This window comes from Megalops cyprinoides, chromosome 13 (assembly GCF_013368585.1).
Source record: "Megalops cyprinoides isolate fMegCyp1 chromosome 13, fMegCyp1.pri, whole genome shotgun sequence".
NCBI classification, from domain to species: domain Eukaryota; kingdom Metazoa; phylum Chordata; class Actinopteri; order Elopiformes; family Megalopidae; genus Megalops; species Megalops cyprinoides.
Genome location: NC_050595.1, coordinates 29668015 through 29683699, shown reverse-complemented (window position 1 = coordinate 29683699; position 15685 = coordinate 29668015). Strand labels below are relative to the sequence as shown.

Sequence of the window (15685 nt, the reverse complement as noted above, 5' to 3'; positions counted from 1 at the left end):
TTACAACTGCCACAGTGGGCCACAAATCCATGTTCCCCAAAAGGCCACTTTTTGGGAGAGTTCTCCCACTTCCCATTTATCAGTCAGGGATCACAGGACATTGCTTAACTACTGGTACTCTGCCCCATATGCAGGTTTACATTTGGATTCCATTTTGGTATACTTCTATTTTAGGCCAATCGACCTATAGAGAGCTTTTTGCCCAGAAAGAGCGGGAAGCAAACCGTTCCAGCCCTCACAGATGGCTCCATGTATCACACAGACAAGATGGTGAACAAAGTTGAAGGACAGCCTCATTAAAGTAGCACATGCTTCCCAAGACATTTTTTTAGCTCATATGGAGGTTACATCTGTCCTGGAGGCCAGCAGCGGTTCTGGTTTTCATTCGGTCCAAGGCAGCCGAAGAAATTATGTAGGTAGAGCTGTGTAAGTAGTTTAATCAACCGTGGTTTCCAATCCAAACTGGTTCCTTTTTGTAATAGTACACTAGGATTTTTTCTGGGGGAAAAAAAAATCATTCTGCTTGCCATAACCACAGTACTCATAATTGAATATGTTTTTCTAATCGGAGCTTGAAATTAATTCTTTGCATTCTAGCAAAAGCCAATAAGGAAAGTGCTTTGTTATTTGTGCCAAACACACACCAACTGACTCTTCTGAATGTATTATATTGTGAGACTTACTGAAGTACTTGGTATGTCGAGACAGGAGAACAGCTCCTAGGGTGAGTTTTTCAGAGAAATGAATGTCTTTTGAGGAATAGCATATGCACACAGACCTACAGGAGAAGTGGTACTTGTTCGTCTAACACTGTGAAGAATATGAAGGCACTGGTGCTGTTGTGAGGTTAGGAAAAGTACTTCACTATATCCAGCTGTATGTACTCACAAGACTGGGGAGTTTGTATTTTTAAAGGTGACATTTGGCAGCCCCTACCATCTGAAGATAATGCAGCAAAGTATCAAACATGATCACATCATAGCAAGATCCAACATTATTGTGAATCAGATGAGCTTCTGTTTAGCACCATGGAAAACGGACATCTGCTTGTTGATACAGGTTTAGTATGAAGGTGGGAAAAGGCATAAAAGGCATGCTAGAAATGCCAGTTTGTCTGCATGTGCAATTAGACAAGCACTGTTTTACACACTTCAGACCAGTCAGTGTCCTCCTCTTCACTGACATGTCCTTTCACATCAGATTCTGGTTCTGACCTGCAAATCTAGTAACAGACTTTGGGACACAATTTACAGCATAAAAAGGCAGAATGGAGAAAACTTTGTTCAGGAGTAGACATGTTTAATCTACAGTAAATATTAGTGTCATTGAAGGGGATAATCCCATCGTAAAATCAACCTCATCTGACCATGTACATTTTTAAATATTTTGTGAAATACAAACATGGTTACCTGAATTATCTAAATATGTATAGCACCTTTCATGTTTCTTCATACAAATGATTAAGTAGGAGTAAGCATTACATAACAGAACATGTATGTTTTTGGATAATTTAACCGCATACAAATAGAAAAAAATAGCTTTGAATCAACATGTTGGTCACAAATTTTGGTCACAGTTTTATTTCACAAAACTGATTTATTCACACACCTTATTCATAGCCCTATATAGTGTGAGCTCACATCTTTTGGTTTTTTGTTTGTGAAGTGCTCTGTGGAGTTTGAACTCCATGTCTGACTAAATTGAGGTCTGGATGTTGAGATGTCCAGTTGAGTACATTTATTTTGTGCTCACTGAACACAAAGTGCTTTCTGTTCTGTTCCTCTTCAGAGCTCAACAATGAGTAACATTTCTATCCTCAATTTTATTCCCAAATACACAGATGTGTTCTGATACAAATTGGCAAAATTGCACTACAGTAACTATTAGTTACGTTTCTGTAGTCCCCTGTCCAAACACATTTGCTGAAAAGTTAGCAGTTTGAGAGAGGTTAGCTGCTCCTTGCACAAAATGAATGCATCTTTCATCACCAGTACATTTATAATGAAGACATCTCAGTCCAGCACATTTTTCAAATTAGAATGAGTAGTCATCTCTGATATGCAGATTTGTTTCCAGGCTGTGTATTCTAGTTTTTCTTTCTCCATTTCGCTCTGTCACTGAATATTTATTAGAGTGAAATTATGCAAAGCAGCGCATTAAAAGCCAGCAAAGTCTTGCGAAGTGGCCACGTCCCCTGACTGTTTTACGCTGCAGCATTGCCAATACAGTAAACATTAACTTGCTGCGGGTCAAGAAGTTAGTTATAAAATTAAAGGCAGATTCTCCCCCACCTTCTGGCAGCATGGTTTAATATTGATTCATTTTTCAGCCTGGAGACACTACATATTTATAGACCTTTAGGTGCCCTTAACTTTTCAAACTCTGTTGTAAGGAAAGAGCTCGCTCCCAAATTTTTGAAAATTAGTTTTGGTTGGAGTATTTCCAGTTTTTGACCATTTTCTCCCCACATAAGGAGACTCTGGGGTACATCTGTATCTGCTGGGCAACTTTTGGCTGCAGTAAATCAATTATGTATCAATGGGAACTGTGAGGTACCTTATCCAACCTTCTATATCTAAGAGCAGACTATAGATCTTATTTCCATTCTCAGCTTTTAATTAATGACTGTTTTTTTGTGGCTGTCAATCCAAAGATTTTATGGAGAAACATGTACGTTCTTCTTCTGCAACATTAAAGCTGTACTAGTTACAAACATGCTTGAAACAGAACTCAGTTCAGAAGAAGTATAGAAGTGAAGCAAATTCCTTATGCATGTTTGCACAGCTAACTACATAGCTATGTGATGTGCTAGTTTATACTCGGAACACCAGAGGCCATCCCTGCAAAAATGTAATTCCATACAGTCTGTTTTTCTTTTATGTGCTTTTGAATGCATATTCATGAGCCCTAACACATCAGCATAAAGCTTAACTGCACTTCCAGTCAAAGAGGAGACTGTCTGTCTGGTAGTGCTGTTTCAGGGTGTATGTAAGTTGCCTGGTAGGGATGTCTTTCATGTCTCCTCCACCACTCCCAGGGGAAAGTCCACTGTGAGAACAGGTGGCATTCAGTGCAGGTATTTACTCCCACATCTGTGTGCTCGGTGGAGAGTTTCCGTCCTTGAGACGATGTCCGAGTCGGTCTCTGTAATTTCCTCCTTCGATCGCCATTCCTCTGGCCACCTGCCCCCTCATGCTGTTGTCAGCATCCCTGTGGGACGCGCTGGAAGCAGCTGGTGCAGCGGGAGCTGAGGGTCGGCACCGGGAGCAGCACTTGTGAGCCGTGCCATGTGGCTGTCACATGATGTGGGACAAACTGAAGATGTATGACATGCAGCGGCGAGAACCCTCCGTACTCATCAGGTCCGTCCGCTCAAGTCACAACTCTTATTAGCTGTTTTCTGACTCGATCCCTTGAAGTCTCATGTAGTTCCCAAATTGCTGCCATTTGTTTTGAGGCAGCAGCCCAGCAGATTGAAAATGACAGGGTAAATGATGGAGAGACCTGTGTGCTGCTCCGCGGGATTGGTGTCGGTAGCGCTTTGGCCAGGGGGCTCAGCACAGGTGACGACTGCCCAATCAGCTTCTGTGGCTAGCGTCCCAATAACAGCAATTTGAGGACTGTCATTTATGTCACAGGCTTGGCAGCCAGAAACATTAGAGGATAAAATTCTTAACCTTGCAGCAGAAAGCTTTTCAGGAGGCCTGGCTCTGCCAAGCTCTAAATGCAGTTTCTGAGCCTTTCTGTTTCATTCTCTTCTGGTTTAGCAAAACTGAGTGATTCCAGCTAGATACATCTAGGGTACATGTTTAGGTACAGCTGATTGACTCAAAGGTGTGTTCTACTGTCCCTTTGTGGCAATTCAGGTCATGTTTTGACCCAATTGTGTCACGTCTGTAATCAACATATCGGGTATGTCGCAGGGTAGAAACATTTTTACTCCATCGCTTGTTAACATGCTGCGAGGGTGGTCCAAGGGAGTAGTTGCACTGAAACTCTCAGATCCTTCTAGAAACATTTGGGATTTGTGGCTATATACAACACAGATCTATGAGCACGGGACAACTGCCTGCAATAACAAATATGCCTTACAGAGTTCACGTCCTCTCTCACTATGTGATTTGTGGCTGTTTCTACATAAAACTAGTTGCTAAGGGTACAAAAATGGAGTTTAACAGATGAACCTGCCTTTGTAGCTTGAATTCTTCTGTAGCACACGCTGGACCATTTGCCCTAGGTTTCTAATGTTTGTTTTATAAATGTTGTTTTGTAAGTATCACACCCCACAGAGTGTCCCAGATGCTGCCATGGACACATTGACAGGATGCTTCTGTAGAACCCAGATTGGTACCCTCTACACAGTAACACAGCTGCTCATCTTAAATTCCAGCAGTGGTGAAAAACATTCTGTCCTTGGGCACATTCCATGCAGCTTTGGTCTGAATTTCCACTGTTGTGGCAGCAGCTCACAGATATATGTCAGTACAAAACCCTTGAACAATTTACCCGTCAGGTTGAACTCTGTTTAGTGAAAGTCCTAGATGCGGCAGAATTCATAAGGATCCCCAGTAAGGCAGCCATAAGTCATGCCTCTCTCTTTTGGCCCCACCCTAGCCTGTGATTGTCACAGCAAGAGCCGAGTCTCATTTTCCAGCTGTGAAACACTGCAGGAGTTAGGTCCTCCTTTCTCAGGTCATGCCGCAGAGCCATTTGTCATTTGCATTTGTCACTACTGGACACCTGCAGAGAGCCTCTCCGTGCTTATCAGCTCTTCTCCAAGGTCATGCCCAGGCTCCGAAACTCGCTCTCTCGGCTTATCTGTGTCTGAATCCAGAAGTGTATTGAAGCTTCGGGTCAGAATCCATGTTTTCACACATTCCTACAACTAGTTCTCATTCCTGTAGTTGTTTTGACCCCAACACTACTCAGCATACCTCTCTCTGCCCCTCAGTATATACCCTATCTCCTCCCCTCAGTATATACCCCTACCTCCTCCCCTCAGTATATACCCTACCTCTGCCCCTCAGTATATACCCCTACCTCCTCCCCTCAGTATATACCCCTACCTCCTCCCCTCAGTATATACCCTACCTCTGCCCCTCAGTATATACCCCTACCTCCTCCCCTCAGTATATACCCCTACCTCCTCCCCTCAGTATATACCCTACCTCTGCCCCTCAGTATATACCCCTACCTCCTCCCCTCAGTATATACCCCTACCTCCTCCCCTCAGTATATACCCCTACCTCCTCCCCTCAGTATATAGCCTACCTCTGCCCCTCAGTATATACCCTACCTCTGCCCCTCAGTATATACCCTACCTCTGCCCCTCAGTATATACCCCTACCTCCTCCCCTCAGTATATACCCCTACCTCCTCCCCTCTATTTATACCCTACCTCTGCTCCTCCTGTTATCAGTGATAGGTATTGTGGTTTGTACATGTGTCTGTGCTGTTAGTAATTGTATGTCTTCCCTTTGTTGTGTGCTTCAAATGGCTCAATGGTCCACTTCATCCGCTGCTGTGGCAGCTACCCTGCTTTTGATACTGTTACCTTGAAAATGTCAGCTGCCGTCTGCTGAAGAGAACATACAGCTGGGTTCGCATTGATCACTGATGACATTTCAGCTTGCATTTCACTGGGCCTTTTTTTTGTGAAATTTCATCTCAGAATGAGTTGAAGTGATTTGATTATTCAGTTTTTATTCAGTGCCAGACAGTAATAATACTTTGAATGATGCATATCCTGCGGCGTTGTGTTCGCTGTCCTTTCTGAACGTGTCATTATGTTTTGTTTGCAGGGATAACGGGGACCGAGCAAGGCACAGAACTCCACGCAACGCGCGAATGTCCGCCCCCTCCCTGGGCCGCTTCGTACCCCGGTGAGCGGACAGGCCCAGGCCACGCGCGGTGTCATACGCTCACATGACCGTGTTAACTGTGCTGACTCATTTAATAATGCACTCTCATGCGCTGGACCTCTGATCCCATCTGTAAGAATACATTTGTACCATAAAATTGCTCTGAAATGGTTCCAAATATTAAAATGTGATGACAAGGGACAATGAAACTATTCCTGGAGCAAAATGACTGTTCCAGAAAGCCAGGTACTGCAGAGAAACCTTTCTCTAGACCAGTGTTATTCTGAGAATAATATGAGGACACATAATCAAGACTTCTATCATGTATTTATTACCTGATTCTGTGCAAAAGAACACACAGTACCACTGAGTTGCTGGTCCAGAAGCACTCTTCATGAAATATCTAAGGTGGTTCTGGGAAAACAGATCTTCAAGCATGGTGAAAAATTCTGAATACAAAAGTTCTAATGTACACACTGATATTTTCCCATCAGGTTTCATGGTGTCTAAACATCAGAGTTGGGGTCAGATCCATTTCAGTTCCGTCAGTTCAGGGAAAGACCACACTGACCATAATATTCAAAGAAAATTATGGGGTGATTTTCAATTCATGAATTGAATTTCAGTTCATTTTTTGAATTGACTGAACTGAAATGTAATTGACCCCAACCCTGCTACGTATGTTGAGGGTGTCTGTTTTGGGTAATGAGGGGCCTGCGTGTGACAGTGGTGTCTCTCCCTTCTGTCTTCTTCAAAGGCGATTCCTGTTGCCAGAGTACCTGCCGTACGCCGGAATTTTCCACGAGAGGGGGCAGCCTGGTTTGGCTACTCACTCGTCTGTTAACCGAGTCCTGGCAGGTGGGTGACACATCAGAGAAATGCAGAATCAGTCCTTCCCAAAAGTGCTCTTTCTCCAAACTGCAGCCTACTTTTCAGGGTGCTGTACACTGGGAAGGCCTTTGCATTTTAGCCATGCTGAACTTACTGCTTACATACTCTGAGTACAGTCTGAGTATTCGTGAAGATTCCAACCAATGACTGACAGTGAGGTTGCATGTTGTAATTCAGACTTCACTGCCTATTCACAGCCACAGTGTCTTCAAGAGCACATGGTTTGCAGACTGTCTGGTAAAAACAGGGCCCCCTGAGGTACAGGGCTACCTGCTGATTGAAGGAGGTTTGACAGAGAGTGCTGTGGAAGTGATGCTTATGGCCTGTCATTGGTAGCACTGACACCCCCCCACCCCCATCTGCAGGCGCAGGTGCCTGTGATCTGAATGCAAAACCACAGACAGTGATTAAAGGTAGTATGTGGCTTTCTGCTTATGAGGTCACTGACATACCAAGCAGCAGACATTACGTGCCCGTGTGTGTGTGTGCGCGTGTGTGTGTAAACATTGCTTTATCTTAATCAGGCTTTGAGGATTCAAAGTTATAATCTCTTCTTCAAATTCAAAGGGAAGTTATTTTTACATTTACCTTTTCCCATCAAGCTTTGTGAGATAAAATCATTTTCAAAATGATCTTTATCAGATTTGGGGGAGGGGGGCTCATGCGTCATGCTTGTGTGGATACGGTGCAAGTCGTATAGTCGAGAGTATGGGCAGATTTTCCAAAAAAAAAAATGTTCCCTTAAAACTTAGACAGCTGCTTTAGTTGAGGGCTTGGCACCTTGTTTGTGCCTTGTTTCTGACAGTGTTCTCATCCACATGAAATGGATATGATTGACCACCCGTTCACCAGCAAGCTCGCTCTGCCGCGGTGAATTTGTGCGGACAGAGCACTGCAACACCCCGGGGAAGGAGAACTCGGGGGTGAGGACGGGCATCGGAATGTGTGTCCCCTGCACACTGACGGCCAATCATGTCCCACTTGAAAGAGTGAAGATCTGTTTTAAAGCGGGGGCTTGTGAGGACAGATTGAGGAGAGTAATCACGCCCTAATTCCTCTCTGTCTCAGGCCGATGAAGTGCACCCCTCCGCCATGTGTTCATGCACCCCTGCTGCTAGGGCACCTCGATTTGGGTGCCTGAGCTCGTGTGCATTTCTCTCAGCTTTGACATTGAGATTATGGTACTTCAAATTAGACAAGGACTTATATCGCAGAGCTCCATGGCAACAAGGGAGTGTTATTATGCCTGTTAAGAGAAACTGATTGTGTGTGTGTGTGTGTGTGTGTGTGTGTGTGTGTGTGTGTGTGTGTGTGAGAGAGAGAGTGAGCAAAGGTGGGGGGGCAAATTTGAACATTTTCAAGACAGAAAGTGCTGGAAAATGTTAGTAAAACAACAAAAGTGGACACGAAGGAAGAACCTGAGGTTTATGTGAATTTGGTGTTCATGAGGTAGAAGCAGTGGCGCTGTTTAAAAATGACACCTTTGAAAAGATTAGTCATCAGCAGCGGGGAGAGCGAGAGGATTTAAAGAGACGAGACAGGACGTTCTGTCTTCGGCGGACCTCTGAGGTTGTCTTCAAACCCCACTCTTCCCTTTGCAGTGTCTGCGAGGACCTGATCCAGCCTTGAAGAGGCTTGAGCGATTTGCATTGCGGGTTTTGGGCTTTTCAGATGTGACAGGCTGCTGTTTTAAAATGAGCAGAATTAAGCCGCCATTGTGGCTGTGATCTGTCAGATGCGCTTGCTGGGGCAGGGCCGCTCGTGCGCCTGCAGCAGGCTGCGCCACGCTCCTTTGCAAGGCGGTTTCATTCAGTGAAGCGGGGTATTTGTCATCCTGTCATAATTTCCGCCGTCGCGTGATAGCGTGCTCTGTTGTTGAAATAATAAAGTAAAGGTTCTTATTGTGCTCCCCTGACACAAATCTGACAGGAGAGAAGTATTTGAGCGAATTGATAACATTCAAATATTGTGAAGCAAATTTGCCATTTTGCTGGTCGTTGTACGCCAGCAGAGGGTGCTACTGACTGTGCCAGGATATCAGAAGGTTGACGTTTCCTCAGTCGAGGAGAAGAATAAGAAACTTTTCTCCACAGCTACTGTGTGTACAGCTGTTGTAATGCTGGAGCTGTTATGAAGTTAGGCTGTCATTGAGAGGATAGTTGTGCGTCTCATATTCTCGGGGTGCGCCCACCTAGCGGGATTTCAAGTGTGGCGTCAAGGAGAAACAGGGCAGGATGAGACAAGGTGACTTGCAGTGACGTGCAGGTCGCTTGGGAGAGCAGCCACAGTCTCAGCAGCTGGCCAGTTCTGAGACCGGTGCGTGCTTCACCACCTTGCAGAGTGATAACAGCCAGACTGAGAGAGCAAAGAGACTTGGAGAGCACTACCTGCTCTCCCAGGTACGTCACAGCTGCCTAAGAGTAGCGATGCTTTTGGGAGAGACTTTACAAAGATTCATGCTCGCATTGATCAGATGTGATGCTGCCATTGCTCACAGCTCACCCAGACAGCAGTGCTGCTGCTCTCAAAAAAAAGGCAGTGGTGCCATCAGCTGAACCACCAGAACTCTACCAGATCTCTTGGAAAAGATTTAGAACAGTTGGTGATTAATTCAGGCTCCACTGTGTACAAAGAAAAATATGTCTGGCACTGCGGTTGACAGTCGAAGCCTGTGAACGCTTGGGCGTGTTTCCCCTGGCTGTGCAGCAGGCCGGTCTGTTCCCCTGTATAGTGTATGTGAATCGCAGGGCCCCGCTGCAGTGGGCCATGCCTGGAGGTACCTCGGCTCCGCCGGGGGAGGCAGCAGCGGCCGCCCTGGCAACCGTTTCTCGCGGAGCGCTTCCCGGGGGCCGCGCCAGACTGCGTGCACGCACCGGCGAAGCAGGAGCCACTCTCACCCCGTCTCCCACGCGCTGCCAACGCACCCAGCGCGCAGAAACACCATCCGCGCTCTCCACCCGGCTCGAGTGCGTTATATCACCAGCTCCAGCGCAGAGGCGCTTACATAAGGCCGCGCCGCTCCCCTGCTCCTGATGGGTATCGAGCAGATCGGTAAGCAGCACTTCTCGGCGGCACGTAGCTGTTACAGCTGCTGCTATTTCAGTCGCGCAGATGTAAGTGCGCTCATGTACTGACATTCCAATGCAAGCCATGCCCTTGATATTTGTCACACACCCTTAGAAAGCTGCCTTTCAGTGTGCTCAAAAATGCATTTCCCAGGCTTTTGTTGTAAAACACATTATCTATATTTGGTACGGGAAAGGCTCCCTCACACAGTGCGGTTGTTTGCCAGGGGAAGTCACGTCCTTAAGAAAAGAGCTCCGGACATGATAGGGAAAGCCATTTTAACCACCTCATTGAATCACACCCTCATTCCACTGCATGAGGTCTCTCGCCGGGACTCTGGAGCTGGTGGTATTTTCAGTGGTCTGCACATCACGCACGTGAATAAAAGCAGAGAGGAGGTGGACTTGTGTGTGCGAGTGAAGAAGTGTGTCTGCTGGAGGTCTGCTTTCTCAAGATCCCTGGTGCTTAAAACCCCCGTGCCTTTCTCCCCGCTCCTGCTTTTTAATGCGTGGAAGTATAGCAAGGCATTAACCGTAGGAGGTTCCGGTCCTTTCCGTAGTTGATTAAACCTTATACTTGATTAAGTCAGCTCTGTTCGACCTCCCCCAGCACTGGCTGCAGCAACTGCCACATCGAATGATTGTGCATGCTTCCCGTAATCAGCTGTTTTCATATTCAGAATGACAATGGCAGGGAATCTGATAGAGGTGGCTTAAGTCAGAGATTATTACCCCGAGAAGAACACATCACTTTCAGGTATGGCTGTGAATATAAGCTTATTACTGGAGCTGAATCTGAAGTTCTCTTGGTCACAGAGTTTTTTTTTTTCCTTTTTCTACTTACTGTGCCTAAAACTAATCACTCTATGGGGGATTGAGCTGGCAGTGCTTTGGCTCGTAAACTTCCTAATTTCTTACCTCCGCCGATTTGAGGCTGCAAGAACATTGTCACTTGCAAACGTAAGCTCAAGACTCATCTGGTTAACCAGGGTTATTTTTAATTCCAACTCTTCATCTTTTATTCTCTTTGTTTTACATCTTTGTTTTACTCTGTCTTCCTTATGTAGCTGTATTTTCTGCATCTGCTTTAATCCACTGGTGCTTGCTCATTCCTAACTGCTAAACCTGCTGGCTTCATTATCTTTACTTTACTTTATTCAATGTGCAGTCATCATAAATTTAATAAGGTATTACTCAAATAAAATGTGTTAGTCTTTTATAATCTAGTACGAGGTGCAAAGTTTTATTTGTAAATGTTGTTACTGTCACTTACCTATAGTCTTTCTGCAATGTAAGCTCACTGCTTTATAACTATTCTGTGATATTCTCTTATAATGAGAGGAACTGTACTATCAGTGATCAGAGGAAGAAGTCATTTAGTAAAGAGTTGCCTCTAGGTGTTTGCATCACAATTTCTTTTGCAGAAAGGTACAGGAACCAGGTAAATTGAAGGCATTACATGAGATATGAATTATAAGATAGATGAAGGGATGCAGGTGTGTTTTTGAATTGTAAACCCTTGGAGGTGAATGGCAGGCGTATGTTATGTCAGGAGTAGGACCACAGGACCCCAGGTGAGTTTGCAGTGGCAGCACCACAGCCCCCTCAAAGCCCCGTCCCGCCTCCTGCCGCTCGTCTCCTTTGTCTTTACCCCTCTGACGGGCTTTCGGGGAGCCGCCAGCCCACCAGCCTCCGAACACCTAAAAATAAAGCGAGTGAAATCACCAAAGGCAGCCGAGTGGAACAGTGAAAAGATCAGGCGAATGAGAAAGTGAATGACAACGCAGCATTTCAGAAGACGGGCCCCAGAAGAGCACTGTCAGTCTCTGGCTGTCCCTCTCCCCTGCTCTTTACTGTCAGAGAGAAAACAGCAGCCCGCCTCTGTAGACCTGAGCTACATTACAATGCCTCTTCCTTCCGAATGCAGACGTTTCACATGTCACACCTACAGGTAACAGCTTCTGTAGAGCGCACTACACAAGAAGTACACAACGCCCTCTTAAGCTCATGACAGAAACATGTATTATGTGGTGTTTATGAAAGGTTTAAACGCCACTGTCTACCACTGTCGATGGTGTTAACTGACTTGGTATGCTGTATGTCAAACCTGTGATTAGATCGCACTGCACTCCTAGACGCAGAATGCAAGACAGCTCCCCAAACGTAACACCTGTGAATCTGCCTTGGCCCTTCATACTGGCTGCTGCCCAGGAGCAGCTTAAACCGGGCTTGCTTGTGGCTGTTTTTTTGAGCGCAGTAACAGCTTTTGTGACAGATGTGACAGAAAAGGACAGGGCCACAGAAACGCTGTTGGGTCGAGCAGCGGTGAGGATCTGCTCGCTGGCATATCGGGTCACCTGCCACAGAAGCCGTCTCCATGGCAGCCGGGGCCAGTGGCATCCGCTGATGAGGTGGCACTCGGAGAGACAGCGAGTGACCCCACCAGTCGGGACGAGAATGATGGGGACTGACTAGTGACTGTCTCCGCACTGCGCCCTGCATCAGCGTTCTGTTCAGCTCAGGGACTGCTTGTCCTGGAACTTTGGCACAGCACTCTAGATTTCGTTACTCATCGTATTTCTTAAAGAGTCACTGTGGAGGCAAAATGCAGTCTCTGGTTAGGTTGCTGTAGTATTCAGGAAGGCAGGGGCTGTGTGCTAAACTGACAAATCCTCATAGCTGGCTTGCTGCTTGGTTTTGTAATTGATGAGCATCAATTAGATGTCCAAATGTGGAGAGTGACTGTAGAGGGAATATTCGGTCGTTGGTGAGAGGCGGTTTCCTTTGTGTAAGTCAGGACAGAGGCCTTGTGCTCCAGCTCCCCTATGTGTTCAACTGAGTCTTACTGTTGTGATCTGTACTGCTGTTACTTTAATGTATCTGTAACAACTTCACAATAGTGCATGCAGTTGAACTGTTGCATATGAGAACTGAACTCGGTATGTGGCATAAATGAAATCACAATGTTTATTTTCCAAAAGTGGAGTTTAAAAGAAATAAGGCCTCTCACAGAAAATATTAATAATATTGTATGAGCAGTATGAAGCAGAAAGTAAGGAGCAGTAAAGCTTGTTTGTTATGTGAAACCAGGCAGGGTCTAGAGAGTGCCATAAGCTGTCTTTTGCTTCTGTGGTCTCGTGGGTCCTTTCAGGCGTCTGGAGCGACCGTGGCTAAACGCCGCTGTCATGTATTGACGCAGTTTGTGACTGCTGGGATGGCAGGAGCCCGCTATGAGGCCTCCATTCCAGCGCCTGCTCCCCCTGCGTGCTTTCAGAGCTAATGGCCTGCGTGCTGCTCCCGCTGCCCCTCCCCGGCAGCACGGAGGGAGCTGAATGCTCTGGAGGTTAGCGCTGGCGTGTCGCGCTGGGGACGGGCACGCAGGTGGGCGGTGGGGCTGAAACAAAGGCGTTCGCGGCAGAGGCAAAAGAGGACAGAGAGGCCGTGTGAGGGGCGCGCGCTTCTCCTCGCGTCTCCCACCCGTTTAAACGCGTTTCCGCTGCCGAACGCCACTGCCCGCCTCACTCTTTGCCATTGCACTGAATGGCTCTTTTTGTCATGCTGTTTGCATTATGTTCCGTTCAGCTTCTTGTGCGGGCCTTTTGCGAGTGGTTAAAACCCTGCGGAAACGAGAAGCCTTCTCGGGTGCATCTGAGGCGATTCGGCGGCGTTTAATCTTTGTTTACTCATAACTCATCAGGACTGTTTAAAGATGATGTGCAAAGCTCGGAATGCACTGGATGGAGTCAGTCGGTTGTTAAGGGGAGAATGACAGCTAAACGCTGTCACACGTTTCACACGCCATTTCGCGCGGCGCGCTGGGGGTTACGTTTCCGTCTGGAGGAGTGCGTTCCAGCTCGGCCCTCCAGCCCTCTCTCTCTCCCCGTTTCCGCCTCCCTGTGCTCCCCAGCCTCGTTCCTCCACCTCCCACATCTGCTGCTGAGGTGTTAGCGGTTTCAGGGCAACCTCTGCTCTGCTCTGGCTGATTCTCACTGAGAGAGACCCAAGCAGACCAACCCCTTAAAGTGCAGTTGCTCACCCATTCTCACTAGAGCTTTCTTTCTGTGAGCTGCTTTTGTGAGGTGGGCAGATCGCTCATTTCTTCAGAGGACACAGCCTCAGTCCAGTCCCTGTGTGGCCAACCAAACACTAAGCGGGGTGTTCACTCTAATCGCTGTGGTGCTGTTTACTTAACTCTGAATTTAAGTAAGAATTATATTTTTTTCAATTTGAACAAATTGAAAAGCAGAATGTGATTCATATGTAAATGGTTCTGAAAATTTAAAGACAGAGCTGTGCAGATGAATGAATGTCTTAAGATCTTTAATGGACACACACAGCATATGTGTGGTCTGTATTCTGTTAGATTTATGGGTCTAGTATTACTACCAGTCCTTGGCTGCGAAAACCCTCCTACATGTGTTTTCACAAGAGTAGGGATTTATTTCCAAAGATTTTAGCCAGGTGGCCACATTAGACAGGAATGGCCTTTGATTAAGGACGAGGTAGAGCAGGACACTCAGTAATGGAATTTGTAGGACAATTTGGATCCAGTTTTTCAGTCATGGAGCGATGTATTTGATACACACAGGGAAAGTTTGACTGGACTAGTCTCTCATTTGTAAATTAGCTTGATGAGACCCATACATTTATGTGTGTATGTGTGTGTGTGTGTGTGTGTGTGCGCGCATTACCAGATAATTCTAAAGTAAAGTAGTTTTAATTTGTCAGAAGAGAATAAGGGATTATTGTTACAAGGGATTAATCGTCAGGCTTTTGAGTGAATAGAGTGCACCGAGGTTGACTGAAGGGACGATCTTTATATCCAGCTCTACAGTGTGCATTTTAAGGCCGTTGTGTTTGAACGCTATCCCTGCCGAGATGCAATTACATATCATTGTGCAGACAATAAGACACACAAAGAAACCCAATGCTTTCAATGTGCCTGCCTTTGACTGGACACACTAAAGGCCACTTCTGTTGAATTTGTTGGCATGCCTCCTGAGAGCAGTGCAGGTAAAACCAGGGGCTAATATAGTTTTTCCTCTGTCATAAAAACATGCTGGTATTTTTGTCAGCTTATGAGAGACTGGAAGATTATTGAAGACCTGCTCTATGTTTAAATGGATTTTTTTTTTGCAGTGCCCATCTTCGTGTGTTTTTAATCTCTCCACGCTGTTGAGAAAGTTAATCTGTCCTGCAGCCAGGAGAAAGCTTATTGCCTCAATGATTTTTTTCTGTTTTTAATGCTGGAAATGCGTGCCCTTGTTCTCCCGAAGCAAGGCTGTTTCTGCACCGAGGCAGGACAGCACAATGCCGAAACACACTCATAATGCACTTCATCTGAGGACAGAAAATAGGACAAAGAAGAAGCATTGATCTCTGAGTCATGAGTCATTCCTGGATGAGGTGGAGAGAGTGGGTCCGGGTTTGGTTGGCAGGTGATTGGTGCCCTGTAGACGTTGTGAGCCAGTTCGTATCTCATGGATAGTTTGGCTTTGGCGTTTTCTTGGCATTCAAAATAACATTTTGAGTCAGATAGCCTCGTGAAATCCTTATTTCAGAACAAACCAGGAAACAGCACTAAGTTTTTTTTGGACTGCACAAAAATATATTATTTATTTGGAGCTCATAAGACCAAGTTTTAAGAACTTGGATTTGTTGTTGAGTGTCTGACATATTTTTTAATCAACCCTTGAATCTTTTCGTGGCTCAGACTTTGGGGAAATTAGCGGGTAGGGGGAGTGATCTTTGAAAGTCAAACATAAATTCCCATGATGTGAATTTCAAGGTCAAAAAGGAAAACCACAACACAACATCTCAAGAAAAAGGAAAACCACCTTTCATTACATGCAGTAGAGACAGCACAAG

The 15685-nt window shown here is 45.8% G+C and overlaps 1 protein-coding gene across 1 annotated transcript in view; it reads left to right on the top strand.

Moving 5' to 3' along the window:
* Positions 1-15685, top strand: part of LOC118788201 (activating molecule in BECN1-regulated autophagy protein 1-like) — a 107255-nt gene that overhangs the window by 31669 nt on the left and 59901 nt on the right. The window contains exons 10-11 of the mRNA XM_036544135.1: positions 5802-5882; positions 6619-6719. Of these exons, the coding sequence (XP_036400028.1) occupies positions 5802-5882; positions 6619-6719 (182 nt within the window). The remainder of the gene's footprint in view (positions 1-5801; positions 5883-6618; positions 6720-15685) is intronic.